General features: G+C 43.5%; 5 protein-coding genes across 5 annotated transcripts; 4 read left to right on the plus strand and 1 right to left on the minus strand.

Annotated features, from left to right (window-relative positions):
- Positions 1-4,307: 4,307 nt before the first annotated feature.
- On the plus strand, positions 4,308-5,398 carry MYCFIDRAFT_55940 (uncharacterized protein). Its single transcript, XM_007929820.1, has 4 exons — positions 4,308-4,342; positions 4,395-4,414; positions 4,469-4,841; positions 4,912-5,398. The coding sequence occupies exons 1-4, from the start codon at positions 4,333-4,335 to the stop codon at positions 4,917-4,919; spliced, it is 411 nt and encodes a 136-aa protein (XP_007928011.1). The 5' UTR covers positions 4,308-4,332; the 3' UTR covers positions 4,920-5,398.
- A 235-nt stretch (positions 5,399-5,633) lies between these two features.
- MYCFIDRAFT_176297 (uncharacterized protein) lies at positions 5,634-6,997 on the plus strand (the record flags this gene model as incomplete). The annotated part of the gene is made up of 8 exons (XM_007930096.1): positions 5,634-5,964; positions 5,991-6,018; positions 6,050-6,057; positions 6,105-6,136; positions 6,178-6,453; positions 6,480-6,602; positions 6,640-6,842; positions 6,901-6,997. The coding sequence occupies 8 exons, from the start codon at positions 5,634-5,636 to the stop codon at positions 6,995-6,997; spliced, it is 1,098 nt and encodes a 365-aa protein (XP_007928287.1).
- Positions 6,998-12,892: 5,895 nt separating this feature from the next.
- On the plus strand, positions 12,893-13,411 carry MYCFIDRAFT_17826 (uncharacterized protein; the record flags this gene model as incomplete). Its single annotated transcript, XM_007929695.1, has 1 exon — positions 12,893-13,411. A coding segment is annotated over one exon (519 nt), but the record flags the coding sequence as incomplete, so codon positions are not given.
- Positions 13,412-14,004: 593 nt separating this feature from the next.
- On the minus strand, positions 14,005-14,512 carry MYCFIDRAFT_26509 (uncharacterized protein; the record flags this gene model as incomplete). Its single annotated transcript, XM_007929710.1, has 2 exons — positions 14,005-14,223; positions 14,282-14,512. 2 exons carry the CDS (start codon positions 14,510-14,512, stop codon positions 14,005-14,007), a joined length of 450 nt encoding a protein of 149 aa, XP_007927901.1.
- Positions 14,513-14,694: 182 nt separating this feature from the next.
- MYCFIDRAFT_26762 (uncharacterized protein) lies at positions 14,695-14,928 on the plus strand (the record flags this gene model as incomplete). Its single annotated transcript, XM_007929714.1, has 1 exon — positions 14,695-14,928. A coding segment is annotated over one exon (234 nt), but the record flags the coding sequence as incomplete, so codon positions are not given.
- Between the last annotated feature and the right edge of the window lie 3,235 nt (positions 14,929-18,163).

Genomic DNA, 18,163 nt, shown 5'->3' on the forward strand with positions numbered 1-18,163 from the left:
TTAATAAACTTCGCGATATAGAGAGTAGGCGGCTGTATCTTTGTGCTCTAGCGGCGTCTAGATTGCTCTAGAACTAGCGTCTAGGACATATTTGCTAGTATATAGCATATCGCGATGTTGTTAGGGGGCGCGTCTAATATTGCTAGGTTACTAAGACGCTAGTCTTAGCAAACAACAACATTACTAGACAACTTAAACTATTAAAACAAACAACATTATTATTAGTAAAGCGCTTAGACTACGCAGATAGTATTAGGAAAGCATTCTACGCGTAGGAAGTAAGGAAAACACGTCTGCTAAGCTATCCGGTATGTTAGAAAATACGCTAGTAAGCGACGCGACTCTAGACGATCTACGAACATGCCTAGACTACTTATCTACTACTAGATCCGATCTAATATCGAAGAGACGCCTAATTTCCCTTTCTCCTCCTTCCGCTTAGACTTACTATCTATATAGCTTCTTCTAGCTCGACTAGCGGGTTTCTAGGCGACTTTTAAGCTACTAGAGATAATGCTTTCCGCTTCCTTCCTCTCTAAGCATTTAGCGCTATATCTGTAAGTGCTAGCCGCGGCACTAGTAGTCTAACTTTATACTAAGACTTCGGAGATCTAGCTAGCGATTAAACTAGTATTAACAAAGGCGTAGTTAGGTCTAAATAGAATAATAGCTCGCTTCCTCGCAATTAGGGGCTTTGTTTAGATACTACCTAGCGCGATACAGATATTCTAGCTGCGGCTAGCAACTTATCTGCCTTATCTCTCTCCGCCCGCTTTGTAGCTCGCTCTACCTCTCTCTTAGCTTCTCTAGCGGCTCTAATTCTTTTAGCTTCTTCTTCCTACTGCCTTCGAAAGCTAATTGTAAGGCGTCTAGCAATCCCTAGGCTCTATAGCAGCTTACGTAATGTTGCCTAAGTAGTCTAGAACTGTCGCCTCTATAATAGCTTTCTTAACTGCTCTATCGAACCTAGAATAGCTAGGGAAGAATCTGTACTATACTCTTATATAAGCTAACCTAGGATTCTATATAGAACGACCGAGCCTAGAATAGCTAGGAAGACTGAATCCTTCTAGACGGTTCTAGCCTATTTAGACTCCTAGCTAATTAGCTTAGTTTTAATGTCCTTCTTTAACGGCGTAAAATCGGGATAAATACCTAGTACGCTAGCCTACTACTAGATATAGAGCCCTACTAGCATTCGATCTAGGGAGCAGATATTACAGTATACTTAGACTAACTAATCTAGCTCCTAGTTAAACATCTAAAGGGTAATCTTACGCCGGCAGTCCCTAGGCTTAGTATTAATAAAGCGTCGAAGAGTACGCTCTAGCGTAGCTCGCTTATCTAACCGTAACTTCGGGCGCTTGTTAGCTGTTTTAGACAGCTTAGCTTACGTCGAGGGCTTATCCTACGAGATCTCCTATATACGTGCTAGGCTAGGTCGATTAGATAGCCTCGCCTAGGTTTTAGACTCGCTCTAGCCTAAAGTCTAATCTTCGATTAGTAGAGTAAACACTCCTTTACTATAACAGTTAGATGCTCTAACTATACGCCTAGCTCGCTAGAATATCGTTCTTATACTGCTATTCCGAGGCAATCGATACTATACAATTCGCTTAATATCTAGAATATCTACCCTAAGCTCTAGAGCTTTAGTAGCGAATAGAATGCGAATCTAGGAGTCTAGCTACTAGAATTCCCGTATAATATTCGCCTAAGTTCGCCTAGCTGTTCTGCTATAGTAGACACGACAAATCTAATAGAGCTATCGAGTACTGAACTTGCCTAGCTATCTATGTTAGATAAACTAGCGTATCTAATTAGTAGCAGCGCCTAGACTAGGCCGGCTATTAATGAAAACGACGGTCTTCTGCAACTGCTAGGGCACTACTAGACTATCCTAAGACACAATTCCCTTAGTTAACTAATTTAGTGTACTATAATTTACTAAACTGCTATTAGGGATTATATAGACTCTTATTAGAATCTCTAGACGATTAATCGAATGCTGTAGTATATAGGTCCCTTTAGCAACTCGAAATCTAGCTCCCTCTCTAGCGTATCTAAGCGTTATCGGGTCTAGTGTCGCTAAGTAGCTAAACATCTTTACTAAGCTTCCTACTAGACTCCTTAGCTGCTTTAATTAAGCATATTCCTTCCGAAATGTACTACCCTCTACGCCCTATTGCTATATAAGATAAAATTCATCTATAGCTATTAGACCTAGCGTCTAGCGAAATCTAGCCTTGCTCTAAAGCTTCCTAAACTAGTTCTAGAGCGCTATTTCCGGACTAAGTATAATATAAGTAAATTTCCCTATATAGAGGTCCTTCTAGTCTCGTCTAGAGAGCGTAGCTTTAGTATCTAATATAAATAAGAGTAGATTTCTACTAAGTCGCTAGATGCGTTTAGATTGCTCTAGACTAATCTAGTTTAATAGTAAAATAATAATTACTGTCCTCTGCATTATTAACGGCTACGCCTAGAACGCTAGACTCTTTCTAGCTAAGGTCTTCGCAATCCAGACGGTGTTAGTAACCTTATAGACAAGCTAATATAGCGCCTCTACCTGCTCTACTCTTAGTACGAATAGATATATCTAGCGATATACTAGCCTAATTAGACGCTCTTTACTCGATCCTGCTATTAGTTTCTACGCGATACCTTCGACTCTCTTTAACTAGATATGCTCCTAAAGCTCCTTCCGGGCCTTTAGAAAGGTCTAGCCTTTAGCTAGACGGAACAGCTAGTCTTATATATTAGCTAAGAACATTTCGATTCTAGCACTCTCTACTAAGGCCTAGTCGATCTAGTTATCGCTAATACTAAGGGCGGATTGAACCTTACGACGACAAACCTCCTTCTAAAAGATCTAATATACTAACTAATGCCTCTTAACCTCCGCTATATTGTTATCTATACGCGCTAAAGCGTCGCGCATTTAATCGTATAGGCGTCGTCTATATTCCTAGTCTTCTGTAGTATCTAGTCTACTAAAAAGTGTCTATAGCCCTATCTAGTTACTCTACCTACCGCCGTCGTCGAGAGACCGTACTAGCGTAGCTAGATCGCTATCTAATATATCGCTTAGTAGGTCCTCGTCGCCGGAATCGATTAAAATAGGACCTAATATCTCTCCTTCTAGATAGTGTTTGTCTAGCGGCTCTAACCCTTTTCCTCTGCTCTTCTAATATCCTATATCGTTCTTTAGCGTTACTAGATAAGCCTAATCGATCTACGCTAACTCTAGTATATATACTAACGTTACTAACTTATCTCGAAACGACGACTAACGCGTAATGCTAGCGCGTGCCCTCTGCTTCTAAAACGGTATCTAAAAAAACGGAAAACATTAGTTTATAGGCAATCTTAGCAGCTTTCGAATGTATCTAGTAGCGTCTAGATTAGTTTAGGTAGGTAGGCTGCTTATAGTTTAGAAGATTTATATATAAATCGACGCGTCGCGACTAGACGGCTTTTAGGTCTTCTAGATAACGCGCATTCGCGAAATTTATTAATATTTTATTAGAAGCTTGTAGTAAACATTAAATAGAACAGATTATATAAGATAATTTCTTTAGATAGTATATCGTCGTCGTCTAGCAGCTATCTAGCCGTTCCTAAAGCTAGATTGTATAATAGTGTAAAACGCGCCTAAAGCTAAGATATATCCACTAGAATCCCTAGATGCTTCCTTAGACCTCCTCCAGTAGGAGAGCCCGCGGAGCGCTTGATTGGCTCCCTACGCGAGGTGGTCTGAGCGTCCCCTGAGACTAATGCAGATGCTGTGTCGGCTTGCCGATCTCGAAATGCTCCGCCTCAATATGGAAGAATTCATTCACCGTTCACGCTTTCCCAGAACAGTTCTAGTAGGAACTGAAGAGGCAGCGTTCAGTCAGTGGAGCTGTCCATGTCATACAGCTCGTTTCAATACAGTAGAACTATGCCGACGTGTGTCCGCAACGCCGCTGCCGTAGAATAGGATCTTTTTGCTTTGGATTTTTGATTCCTCCATGAGGGGATAGTGAGTGGCTTTGACATTGATTCGCATTTTCCACGCGCCATGGAATCGTGAGGCCATTGAGTATGCACCAATGGGTGGTATTAAATAGCACATCAAATACTTTGGCAGAAGCATTCGGTGCCTGACGGAAGACTCAAGAGGAACTGTTGGTGAGCTGAGGCAACAAGGCATCACCGGAGCGGAAGCATCCGCAAGCCGATCTAAAGCTTGGCACTCACCCACGAAAGGCACGAATCTCTGCTCCAGAATGGACTTTGCGACTGCACGACTTCACGACAAGCAACGAACGTACTAACCACGCAGCAAAAATGGTTAAGTGTGGGTACTGATAGACGTATTTCCCCGTGCGACAATGCTAACAGTATTGTAGTCCTCAAGGTCGGCCGAGTGGTACGCGCGCACACATTTCTCCCATCGCCAATCCCGTACTAACAGCTCTTCAAGGCCATCATCTCTCGCGGTCGTTACGCCGGAAAGAAGGTCGTCATCATCCAGCCACAGGACAACGGCAGCAAGGCGCACCCATTCCCACACGCACTCGTCGCCGGTATCGAGCGCTACCCACAGCAAATCACCCGCCGCATGTCCAAGACGCGCCAGAACAAGCGCAGCAAGGTCAAGCCATTCATCAAGGTCATCAACTACAACCACTTGATGCCAACACGATACACTCTCGAGCTCGAGGGTCTCAAGGGCGTTGTCACCAACGAGACCTTCACTGAGGTCAGCCAGCGTGAGGAGGCCAAGAAGACGGTCAAGAAGGCTCTTGAGGAGCGCTACTCGAGCGGAAAGAACAGATGGTTCTTCACCCCTCTGCGTATGTTGAGATTCAGCCCCGAAAACTTTGACGGTGTGATGGAGAACTCATACTGACTTGCGTGATACAGGCTTCTAAACGCATCGCATGGCGTTGGGGAAGAACAGGATGTGCATTGAGCTCGCACTCTTTTCAGAGTAGCATTCGGCGTTTACGTGACTGTCAATCGCAGTCTACGGAGCACTGCAAATCACTATCAATTTGATAGCTGCAAAAGCTTTTCGCCTTCCAGTCTTCGTGACTGTTTCTATCTGCACATTCCTCGATTCTTTTCGATTCGCCAACTCCGCGTCCAAACCCGCCCTTCATACTGGCACCCAAGCCACGCCGACATTGGTGCCACTGCGTCGTAAGCTGCAGCCGACGGCGTCGCATCCCCACTTGTTCCATCCGTCCTTGGCAACTGCGTAGGAGAAGAGGTGAGTCTGTCGCCAGCACATGGTGATCGCTTGACAGCAGAACAACCACGCGGTGATGGTAAAACAAGCTGGAGTACGTGAATTCTACCTGTATGCTATTGGCGCATTGTGCGACTCCGCCGTGAAAAGTCTGCCAAGGTTCTGCTCGATTCAGTGCAGTGGCAAGCCAAATCCAATGCACCCTCGCACAAATATATTGCCGACGCATAACACAACGATGATGAATCCTCCTGAAAGGCCGCGTAATGAAGTGACATTTATAGGTACTTTATGTGGTGCGACATTTGCAAAGACTTTGACTTAGATAGCTGGTGTCTTTCCCAAACCCCATCGGCGTAAGTAGCATTACTCAACCAAACCATTCCGCGCACAAATGCGCTTCACGCATCTCATCCGGCTGCCAAGCCACCTCCTACTACTGATCGCAACTATATCACCTCGGACTTTCGCATCACCAACCACATCATCCTCAAACAGCACAACATCATGGTGTCTCTCCACAACAACCGGCACCGGCCCTCTCTACCTCTTCAACCCCGCTAAATCCTGTTCCGACCAAATCGTTACTTTCACCCCCGAAATCATGCAAGCGACAGATATATGCCGGGCCGGGTATCAAAAATATCATTTCAAGATGTGCGGAAAGAATGTCACTCTGAGCGTGAATGCTGGTCCGAAGAGCCTGGTCGGTGTGAAGCAGATGGGTTGCGGACTTGTTTTCGATGTTGAGGGGCAGAGCTTTCAGGGTTCGCCGACGAGTGAGACGGAGACTGATGGCAGGTGTTACAGTAAGAGTTGTGGGAATGAGAAGAAGGGGATTAGAGAAGTGTATGGGGTCTTTGAGTGGACGAATTTGCCGATTTGTGGGGATTGAGGGTGAGAAGGGAACGAGAGAGGGACAAATGATGGACTTGAAGCAAGCATGGCACGTTTGCATGGAAAGACTCAAATCGCTTGGAGTGGCCTCTGTCGCACGGCAAACGGTGTTCGCGAGTGCAATGATTCGATCCCAAGAGGCTCAGCCAAAACCAGTCATCCAACATCTTCCCGCCGACATAGCGCTAGCAATGTGTCAGGACCTCGATTTGGACAGCCCCAGAAATCTCCGCCTCTCAGGCAAAGCGCTTTGCATATGTGCGACAGAAGCTCTGTTCAGCCACATCGCCATTGTGTCATCGCCCGCTGAGTCAATAGTGCCGGCAATGAAGCTGTGGAAGAGAGCGAAGAGGAAATTGCTAGGCGAGAGGAAGAAGAGGGGCAACAGAAGGCTGCCCGGGAACAGAATGGGCTGCCTTTTGCAAGACTTGTCCAAGTGCATAAGCAAAGTCATGAAAAGCGAGCAGTCGATTACCGATATCGACTCCGCAATAAGTTGAAAGGCGGTCTTTGGACTGGCAGGTCCAGCTATGAAAGTATGCCTATGTCCACCGGAGACTTTGCTCCATGGAATAAGGATCGGAAAGAGGCCACTGTATGACCAAATGCGCCGCTCAGAAGTGTGTCTTGGGCTTGTCGAACGAGTGCAATGCATGAACGTGTCTTTCGCCGCGAGCATCCTCACTCACCAAATGTCTGTGCGCATGTCAACGCGCTAACACGGCAGGAGCCTAGCGCTGCCTATCTCAACCCAAACTTTTCAGTCGCTCCGGTGGCTTGGAAAACTTGGAGTGTGTGGTGGTGTCAGGGTTCATCACGTGCCTGATGCCTGAGGCTGTAACTGCCACACTTCATCTTTAGGCTTTCTGTAATTAGCCCTTCTTCTAAATACAATCATTAGTTATATTAAGTAGTTATAAGCCCCCTGCGTTTTTTTAACGCATATAATACGTATTCTAATAGTTACTCCGATAGCTACGTAGCTAGCGCTTATTACTAAAAATTGCGCTAATACTAATATTATCGCCGCTATCGTTACCGCCGCTCTCGAGTATTCTAGTAGGTACTAGCCCGACTCGAGTTAGTTACCTAACATTAGTATTAGCTGTCCGCTATACTAGAATATAGGCGCGCCTATTAGCGGCCTCTTAAAACAAGTCTATAGTCTCTTTCTATATTATCGCCGTCGCTATCTATAATAGCTCCCTCTATAACCTCTAGCGCTTATATAAGCAACATTCCTAAGCTAAAGAATAAGGAGAATTACCTATTATAGTCGTACGCCGCTAAAGGCGCCCTTAAAGGTATATCGGTCTAGCGCTATATATAAGGCACCCGCTAGCGACCCCTTTCTAAGGCCTCTAGTAAGTCTTCTAAGGAGTTTAAAGACCGCTAAAATAAATAGGACTCTAAAGATTAAACGGCACGTACCTAGATCTTTGCTAATTATATTAGTAACATTTAATAATTACTGCTTAGTCTATCTATATCCTAGGAAGTATAGGACTTCCTTAAGAAGAAATATACTAGTAAAGGTAGGTCTACTGAATTTATACTCTACTAGGAATATATTACCCTTCGCTACGATAGCAAGGACGTTAAGAAGTTCTATAATAAGTACAAGAAGAAGCTTAGTGCCTTAAAGGATACTAAGTTAGCTATTAGCTAGTATTAGGCTGTCTATATATTTATTATATAGATCTCTCTATTCTACGAGGCTTTTATATAGATGCGACGTAAGTAGATACGCGCCTCGGAATATACTATTAACGATAACACCCTTAACAACATTATTAGCGCGTTGCTTAATAAGAATGTAGCTTAACTAAACTAGGCCTAATATAATAGTTTCTTTAGTCTCTAGCGCTAACAACTATAAGGTAGCAATAGTAATAACAACAGTCGAGGTAACTCGAACCGTAGCGGTCGTAGTAGCCGCGGAAGCAATAACAATAGTCGTAGTCGTAGTAGAAACAGCTAGAATAGTTAGAATCGCGAGAAGTGCTCGCACTACTAAGGCACTTACCCTTCCGACCGCTGCTATACTAAATACTCTTATCTAAAGGAGGAAGACCGACTACGTCGTAAACAGTAGAAGGCTAAGAAGAAGGGGGTATAGTAATAGCAATAGTAGCAGCGTAGACTAACTGCTTAGCAGTAACAGCAGCCGTCTAGTTAGGGTAGCTAGAATAGTGCTTAGGGGCTATATACGGCTAATGCTACCCCGGGGGTATTATTAGACCTAAACTACAATTACGCCTTTACTGCAAACACTATAGTTACTGTTAGCGACTAGGTGTCTACGGCTCTTACTGCTAGTACTCGGACTACTAATTAGGTTGTCGACTTAGGTACTAGTATATATATAGTTAACGACCCCTCGCTACTTATTAAATATAAAGGCTGCTATATCCCTGTCCGGTTTAGAGGCAATACGAAGCACGCTACGATAGTTAGTATAGCTTAGATAGAGGTTGTTAATAAGCGTAGTATAAGCAATATAAAGTTGTCTAATATACTATATATACCTAGTCTAGTAGCTAACCTTCTATCTACTAAGAAGCTTGCCGATAAGGGTTGTTTCTACCGTAATAACAAGCGTGTGCTATTTACGATAGTAGAGGGCAATAAGGTCACTATCGCTTAGATATACCGTAAGAATAGTCTCCCCTACCTCTATATACTAACCTCTAGTCTAGATAGTAAAGTAGTTGCCCTTTTGTTAAAGAAGGGGGTGCCTATAGGTACTATAGATAAATAGCATTTGCGATATAGCTATATTCATTACCTTAAGCTACTAAGAATAGAATCTAAGGGTTAGATTGTTATTACTAGTACTAAGAAGGACTTCCGTAACTGCATTGCCTATTGTATAGCTATATTATATAAGGAATACAATCGGCTACCGCGCGTACGACTGTCTACGATCTATTACATTGTCTGTATAGATATAGTTACTATTACTAACCCTAGTCTGTTATAGGAACGCTACTTTACGCTATTTACATGCACTAAGTTAGGCTATCGTTACGAGTATGCTAGCTTACTCAAGTTAGGGGCTATAGTAGCTATTAAGGAACATCGTATATACGTCCGTATATAAACTAGCTATTCGATCCCGATCTACCGACTCGATAGAGAGAGTAAATACGGCGGAAATTAGTTGTTAAGTTAGGCTCGTAATTAGGGTATTATACTACAAGTTATAGCACCTTACTCTTCGACTTAGAATAGCCTTGCTAAGGTTAGCAATTACATCGTATATACGACTACGAGAAAGATAATACTATAGGCCAACCTTCCTAAGTTCCTATAGCTATATACTATTGCCTCCGCTATATAGGTCCTTAATATTATACTAACCGCTAACGGAGGAAGCCTATATACTATTGTCGCTAAGGAGCTTAATTAGTTACGAACATAGCCGCGTCTTTAGCACCTTCGAGCGTATAGCTATACGTTAATTGCCTACGATTACAGTATTGCTCGTAGAAAGAAGATAGACAGCAGAGGCCTAGTTAGCAAGCTAGTTGGCTATACTAAGGGCTCTATAGACTCCGGAAAATACATAATTTACCTGCCTAATTAGTACAAGGTTATCGCTTCTAAGGACGTCTAGTTTATTAAGTTAGGGGGTGACCTTAACCTCCTACTTCTAGATAGCATAAAGCTATATACTAACACTAACGACTTGTCTAAGAACGAGTTTGTTACCCTTAAGTCTATTATACCGGCTTTGTTTAATTCTATAAGTAACGAGGCTCCGTCGCCTACCGAGGCTACTAGTATAGTCTAGCGGCTTCTAGCTTAGTAGGAAGAACAGCCTATATAAGGACCTATATAGGAAATAGCTAATAAGGTCGCTAGTCTATTACCTATCGATAACGACCTTCTAGACGTTCAACTACTAGCTTTAAGTAATAAAGATAGCTTTTAGTTAGCTAAGGAAGAGCTAGCATATAATCTAAACGCTAAGAAAGGCGAGCCTAGCTAGCTGCCTAAATTTGAGCGACTAGATAACGTTAGTAGTCGTTCTATACGTAAGACACGAAGCAACAAGAGCGCTCGTAAGCTATTACGTAGCTATCTAGCCGATTATAGTATTAAGCGGTCGACTCGACGCATAATAGCTAGTATACTAATAGCCTATATTAAGGGTTTCATAGCTTCCTATTACGTTGCTAAACAGTCTAATAGAGACACTATTCCTATTCCGAAGAGCTATAAGGAGGCGACTTAGTTACTATATTAGCTATAGTAGAAGGAGGCCTATAAGGCTAAATACAAGTTACTAATCGACAACTATATATAGGTATACGTTTCTCGGCTAGAAGTGCCTAGAGGTCGTAAGGTAGTTCGTAGCCGATAGGTCTTTACTATTAAGCGAGACGCTAATAGCAAAGTAAGCCGGTTTAAGGCTCGTTAGGTCGTCCGTAGCTTTATATAGGTTAAAGGACAGGATTATAACGAGACCTATATAGCTATCGCTAAGCTGTATATACTTCGAGCCTTATTTAGCCTAATTACATACTATAACTTAGAAGCTAAGCAGTACGATATTCTAATAGCCTTCCTTAATGCCCTAATTAGCGACAAGTATAAGATCTACGTTAAGCAGCTATATAGCTTTAAGGACCGTAGTAGTAAGGGCATAGTCTGCCTGTTGCTAAAGGCACTATATAGTCTGAAACAGTTACTAATACTATAGTATAAAGAGCTTCGGAAGTACTTAAAGAGCCTAGACTTTGTACTAATAATAACTAACGTATATGTGTTTAAACACGTTCTTAGCGGCTCGATTATTATTATTTACGTCGACGATATAATTATTATCGCCTACAGCCTATTAGCACTAGAGGCCGTTGCTTAGTTACTAAAGGACCGTTTCTATATACGAGAACTAGGCGACCTGCACTACTATCTCGGTATACGGATTATCCGTAACCGCGGTTAGCGCACTATTTACGTCGTTTAAGATGCCTATTTAAATAGGCTTAGTAAGAAATATAGTATACGTAGCCGTATCGGTCTAGCTACTCTAATAGTACCTCGCTATATTAAGACGTCTATTTAACGCGCACCTAAGGGCTATATAGCTAGTACCGCCTTTAAGACCTAGTATTAAGAAGGTGTTAGCGAGGCGCTATAGCTAGCTATAATTACACGACCTAATGCTTGCTATACTGCGGGCCTATTGTCCCGATTTATCTCTAACCTAACTAAAGAATATTATACCGTACTCCTTTAGCTAATTAAGTACCTAGTTAGTACCCTTAGTCGTAGCATGCGTTTCTAAGGTATATAGAACGATAAGCTAAGCTTTGCTAGATACTGTAACGCCTCGTAGGCTAATAATCTAGTTACTCGACGTTCTACTAGCGGATTCTACTTTACTATTATAGGCGGACCTCTATTATATAAGTCCAGACGCTAGACGCTTGTTATACTGTCGTTAACTAAAGCTAAGTATATCTAACTTACTATAGGCGCTAAGGAGGCGATTGCCTTAGCTCGTTCCTTAAAGGAAATCGGCTATAAGGGCTACATTTTTCTAGTTACGCTCTACGAGGACAATTAGTCGGCTATTACTATTACTAAGTCGACTAGTATTAATAGCCGTACGAAGTATATAGATGCTCGTGTCTACTATATACGAGAGAAGATTGCTAATAGCTCTATTGTCGTTTAATAGGTTAGTATATACGATTAGATTGCTAATAGCTTTACTAAGCTACTTAATAAGATTAAGTATAGCCGCTTTATTAAATAACTAAACCTAGTGGATTACAAGGCTACTATTAAGAGCGCTGCAAAGCTAGCTGCTAAGTACTAAGGAGGGTCTTGTTTGCTCTTGTTTGCTTTGTTTAAATAGCCTAGTCTAGTTGTTCCTACTTACCTAGTACCCCTTGTTTGCTTTGCTAACTAAATAGCTATTGTGTTTCCTTCATTCTATAGCGATATATACGTACTAAGGGGGTGACTTGGAGTGTATAGTAGTGTTAGGGTTCATTACGTGCCTGATGCCTAAGGCTGTAACTGCCACACTTCATCTTTGGGCTTTCTGTAATTAGCCCTTCTTCTGAATACAATCATCAGTTACATCAAGTGGAAACTCATAAATAGCATCAACACTTGACACTCAGCCTCCTTTCGTCCTCAACAACATCACTGATCATGGTTCGTTCGACAGATGGCGATCCTACAGCCACAATCGAAGATGTTCCTCAGGAACTCATTGACCGATTCTGCATGTTTGCAGATGTAGCAACTCTGAAAGTATAAACCATTGCACTAAACCACTGTGCCGCATGATTCTAATTCACCACAGTCACTTCGCCTGACGAGCAAGAATCTCGAATCCGCCGCTACAAGGTCCTTGTTCGGCCATGTCGAAGTTCTTCCTACTGAAGACAGCTCAGAGAAGTGTCTGAAGCTCATGAAGAGCTCTCGGCTCAGCAGTCTGGTGAAGAATCTGGCATTTCGTACTGCGATCGATCCAGCTGGCGACAATGAAGACGGCGAGCACAACCACGGAGACTCAATGTACGCTGGTCTGATCGAAGGCGAGAATTACGAATACTTCTTGCCAAGTCCCTGCTACGATGTGCTATCAGGCCTTGCCGCCTTCCAGGAGCTTCAACATGTGGCTCTGACGTTTTCAGAGCATGTCCATGGTATAGCCTCTTTGAATTGAAGCGTATTTCGTCGCACTAATATCAACTAGGCGATTCCCTCGACTTCGCTTCCTCCGCTCGTGAAAGTATGGAATTTCGCGATCGAGTAATATCCCATCTCCTACGCTCATTCACCAACCCAAAAAATCTCACAAAGTTCCATCGCTTATCCCTCAAAAATCTCCAAGACGCTTTACACCCATCAATCAAAAAAGGCCCCAAGTTCAAAACCCTTCTCCTCTCACGACTCGACTCCCTAGCCCTACAAATCGCAACAGAAACCCACGAGGCAGCCCCAGAACTTGAAGCAGAAATGGACGAACGCCACGAATTCTTCAACACAACTCTCAAAAAATCCTTCCTGGCCCCAATCGCCGCAGATCTCCGCGAGCTCAAACTCTTCACGACCGTAGGCCTCAACACACACGTCTACTGGGGCGAATATCCACAATGCGATCTCCGAAACCTCCACTCTCCAAAACTCGAGGTGTTAGCACTAGGAAACTTCGCCTTCGCATATGAATGGCAATTGGACTGGATTCTTTCACATGCCGAGACATTACACACGCTTGTGCTAGATGATTGTCCCATCGTAATTGCAGGCAAGACGTCTGAAGACATGGAACATGCCCACGCCGTTCCTGGAACGCATGACGAAGACGAAGAAACCTTTTGGACCTACAACGCCCGCTGGCATTCATACCTCACACGTCTCAAAACCACAATGACGAAACTCAACCATTTCGGTCTCGGCTTTGAAATTCGCGGAAGAGATTTTGAGGATGAGCAGCATGATGCTTTTAGAATATATGAAGTTGGGGCTGAGTTGTCGGTCTATCGGTATCGTGTGTTCAATGGGGAGGGTTTGTGGGATGCTGGTGGGTCAAATACAAAATTTTCTGCAGATGTGGGTGATGATGGGAAAGTTCCGGAGTTTGAGCTTGATTGGGATGGTGATGGGGAGAAGGGGGTTGAGTTTCCTGATTGTTGGAAGGAGGATCGGGCGGCTTGGGAGGAGTTGATTGGGGTTGTTGCTTTGCGTCGTTGAGCTGAGCGTGAGGCACAAGCGTGAGCTCTCACAGAAGTGTTCTCGTTCTAAAAGGTGAACTGAGACCGACATCGCAAGGAAGTGTCGAAGGTCATTATCATGCAAATCATTGAATTGCGCCTATAAAATCGATCTCCCCCGGAAATCTAATACCACAATCCAGTGTTGACCTTCAAATTATTCTCCTTGCAGTGCTCCTCATACATTCTCCAAAAAGAGAAGCCATCCATAGTCTCCCGGAGCGTATTATCATCATTGAAGAACTCAATCGACCCGGTAACATCAAAGATGACCTCGGAATTCTCACCCATGTACAAAGTATGGATGGTGCCTGGCATCTCAGTCACGTAGTCGCCTGGCTTGCCCTGCAGTTGGATGTCAGCATGATGAGTCAATTTATGTACGTTCATCACATCGACCCACCTTCCAGCTATACTCATGATATCCCCAATTCCCAGCAATGGTGTATGCGCGGACCTCATCACGGTGTCTGTGCTTTCCGAGCTCGGCATGCGGTCCGGTCTTCAGCTTGATGATGTAGCATCCCTTTCGATTCTCCATGCGCAGGATCTTGACGTAGATCCTGCCAGTCCAGTGGTACCAGCATGTGTCATCCTCCCCATTGATGTAGACGTCTGTCCGTGGTTCTAGCATTGCGGGGGCAAGGGTGCCAGAACATTATCGTCTCAGAGGTAAGTTCTGGGGATCAGGCAAATGATTTTGGACTAATCCAGTAGGTATCGCAACGAAGGAGAGAGTTTGCGAAGACATTTGGCGCCCATCATGCCATTGATCCAACATCAGATGATGTGCCGCAGAAAGTCAAGGATCTGACAGGAGGCGAGGGGGTGGATGTGTGCTTTGATGCTGCTGGAGTTCAGATTGGAGTCGACTCCGGGCTGAAAGCAGTGACGGCTCGTGGAACATTTGTGAACATCGCACTTTGGGGCGATAGAAGACCGTCGCTGGATATGATCGATATGGTGTTTTGTGAGAGAAAGTACATGGCCGGCAAGTCCTCAGGTGAGCTGAACCAGCACAGAATCAATGCTGACTCGTTCGAGTGGTGACGTATATTGCCGGCGACTTTGAGGCTGTCATCGATGCTGTCCATACCGGCAAGCTGAAGCCAGAAGGCATGATCACGAAAGTGATTGTGAGTGGAATGGGTATCAATTCGAAATTTATAGCTGACGAGCCACAGGGACCGCACGAAGTGGCCGAAGAGGGCTTCAAGGCGCTGACAGATGATAAAGACAACCAGGTGAAGATCTTGGTCGACATGTCGAGACTGACCGGAGTCGAGGCCGATGCGTAGGTGTTGATGGTTGAATGTGATGGGCCCCCTGGTCCGCCAAGACATCAGACTCTGACATCCACAACGACCTACAAACCTCCTTTCTTTTCCATCACACAACATCTGGCTTTCTCGATACAGTAATTTGTTGTGCTCAGTGCGTAGAACTCGCCATATGACGCGTGATATAACGTTCTGCCGACCGAAGATCGAGCCAGAGCGCTGGGAAACACGAGTCGCAAGCAGGCAGGAGCTTCATTCACTCGGCCAGTCGATCAAGATAAGCTTCAAACCCACCACGACAGCTTTTGCAGTGTCGATGTTGAATCGTATGGGTTGGTTGATATGGTTGCACGGTCCTTATTTTCCTTGTAGTCCTACAGACTGCACTATTCTATCCACAGTTCGGCGGGCGATCGCACATTGACAGATTCCTTAGAGTGCGTTTACCTCGCCGCCGGTGGATCGGTGGAATAACGATACCTTGAAAGATGCTACCGGTTTTTATTCTTCTTCTTAACCGCTTTTTAAGGTAAGCAAATCGGTGGATAACTCGGTGGATTAGAAAGACCGTACATCGGTAGTATCCGCCTTAGTAATACGCGCGCACTTCGTATATCTAGCCTCGTAGATAGGTTATTATTATTATTAATTAAAGGCCGCTCTATAGGTCGATATTATTGCTTGTTCTACTCGTTCAAATAGCGCCGAAGAAGTCCACTACGATACCTGCTAAACGGAAGGCCGCTATAAAGAAGACGCCTACTAAGAAGGCGAAGAAGTCGAAGCTAGCTAAAGAGGGTACTAATAAGGATATAGGCTATAAGTTTCTAGAGGTTGTCCGCTAGTAAGAAGAATATAAGGTATACTTCTTAAAGGAGGTAAAGAAGCTAAAGGATAAGCAGTTATTAAACTATAGCAATAGCTTCTACGTCCGACTTTATCGTAGAATAGCTACGTAAATAAGTATAACCTTTAAGCTGTATTTTAAGCCGGAAGGACTAAAGGCTCGGTAGCGCGCGTTTAAGGAGAAATATTATCCTTATACTACTTACTTAAAGCATATAAGCGGTTAGAATAGCTATCTAGCAAAGCTAGGGAATAAGGAGGTTGCTAATAAGCACTTCCGGAAGTATCTAGAGTGTAAGTAATAGCGCGACGAGTATCCGGAGTTTGCAAGCGAGCTCTTTAAGATTATCGAGTTAAATATTGCGAGCGGCTACGAGGCTAGTACTAGCAATAATTTAGCGTAGGATAGCGATGCGGATATAGATAATAAGGACGATAAGGACGACGGCGAAGGCGAAGAAGAGGCAGAGTCGGACGAGTTGCCGCTACCTAATAGTATAACAATAGAAGAACGAGACTCGCTCGTAAAGGCGGATATTAATAGTAAGATAGACCTATTAATTATATTAGAAATAGAGCGTTAGGTCCTTATTGCTACGCGCTACGCGAATACTAATATTACGAAGAAAGAAGCCGCTTAGAAGCAAGCCGCCTTAGACGCTGCCTCGAAGGGTAGAAAGGATAATAATATCCTTCTCGATATAATTAAGAAGAGCTAAATTCTACTATAGTAGACATTCTCGGCCTTCTTAAAGGCTTCTCGAGATAATGCTAAAGCGGTACGAGAAGATGCTATTACTAAGCGAGAGCGAGAGCGTACGGAGCGAGCTACTAAGAAGATTGAAGCCGAGAAGAAGCGCTTCGATTATAGGTACGATATTAACGCTAGTAATATCGCTAATCGCCTTATAGACGATAATATCCTATAGGGCATTAGTATAGCAGACCGCGCGCTGCTTACAATAGAAGTAGGCAAGCCTAATAAAGGCTATATCGCCGTCGTAAGGAAATAGGTACGCGATAAGAAGAAGAAGGAGCATCTAGATTAATACTTCCGCTAAGTACTATAGGATATTAAACCTAGACCGGCGCCTATTGCAGGCATGAATAACTATTATTATACTAAGTATACGCCGTCGGGGAGCTTCCAAATACCGCATAGATATAGTCGGCAGTAGGTTATTGTATTATTATTAAGGAGAGGGTTTGTAATAGTAGAAGAGATAGGTTTCGAGTTCTCGAAGTCTAACTTTTAGTAGAGGGTTCCGATAGTTAGGGCCATTTTTCGCCTGAAATGTAGCTTAGGGTCTATACTATTAATTTACGTAAAGGTGTTGTTAGCTTTTACTAGCAAAATCGATGTTACGTACAGGGTAGAACATATATAGCGAAAAGATATCCTAATAGCTCGAACTCTAGTTTAAGGCAACAGAGTGCTAAGAAGCCGGATATTTAGACGCATAGCAATATTAAAGAAGTTAAGCTAGATACTAGAAGTGCTAGAATATAGCAGACAGAGCAGACAAGCCTATTCCTTACTAAATTCCTTATACAAATTAATGCGGTCTCCTCGCTACTATATATTGCTAGCATAGTAGCTATCGCTTCTAACCTCTATGCCTAAAACTCGGCTTCTTAGACCTCCCTCTTATCTATACTATTGTCTTCTAGATATTGCTTATAATTATCCTATATAAACTGCGAAAACCGCTTACGATAGCGCTAGTAAGGGTCGTTACTATCGGCAATAGTATCTAGTAGTCTATCGTCGTCGTCCTTAATCTTAGAAGGGTAGACTTTAGTAATTTCAAGCTCTTGCGAGAGAGGCTGCGCTCTATAGCGAAGGATGAAGTTATAGAGTACAAAATAGGATATAATAAACCTCGACTGCGAGCGTATCGAATAGTATTTATAGGGACCTTGTTTAATAAGTGCGAAGCGCTTCTATATTACCCTAAATAACCTCTCGACAACGTTGCGAAGCTAAGCGTAACGGAGGTTATATAACTCTTCCTTATTAATAGAGCGCCTACTAGTAGCGGCCTATTCTCGAAGGTAGTATCGAGTCCTTTCGTATAGTACGAGAAGCCGCTTATCCTTAAAGGTGTAACCGCCGTCTGCTAAATACTTCTTGCTAGCAGTTACCTCAAATCCCTTCG

The sequence above is a fragment of the Pseudocercospora fijiensis genome (genome assembly GCF_000340215.1).
Source record: "Pseudocercospora fijiensis CIRAD86 unplaced genomic scaffold MYCFIscaffold_6, whole genome shotgun sequence".
In the NCBI taxonomy this organism is placed as follows: domain Eukaryota; kingdom Fungi; phylum Ascomycota; class Dothideomycetes; order Mycosphaerellales; family Mycosphaerellaceae; genus Pseudocercospora; species Pseudocercospora fijiensis.

Coding starts and splice junctions, on each gene's coding strand:
- MYCFIDRAFT_55940 (XM_007929820.1), top strand. Junction 4,415..4,468: donor TCCTCAAGGTCGGCCGAGTG/GTACGCGCGCAC, acceptor CAGCTCTTCAAG/GCCATCATCTCTCGCGGTCG.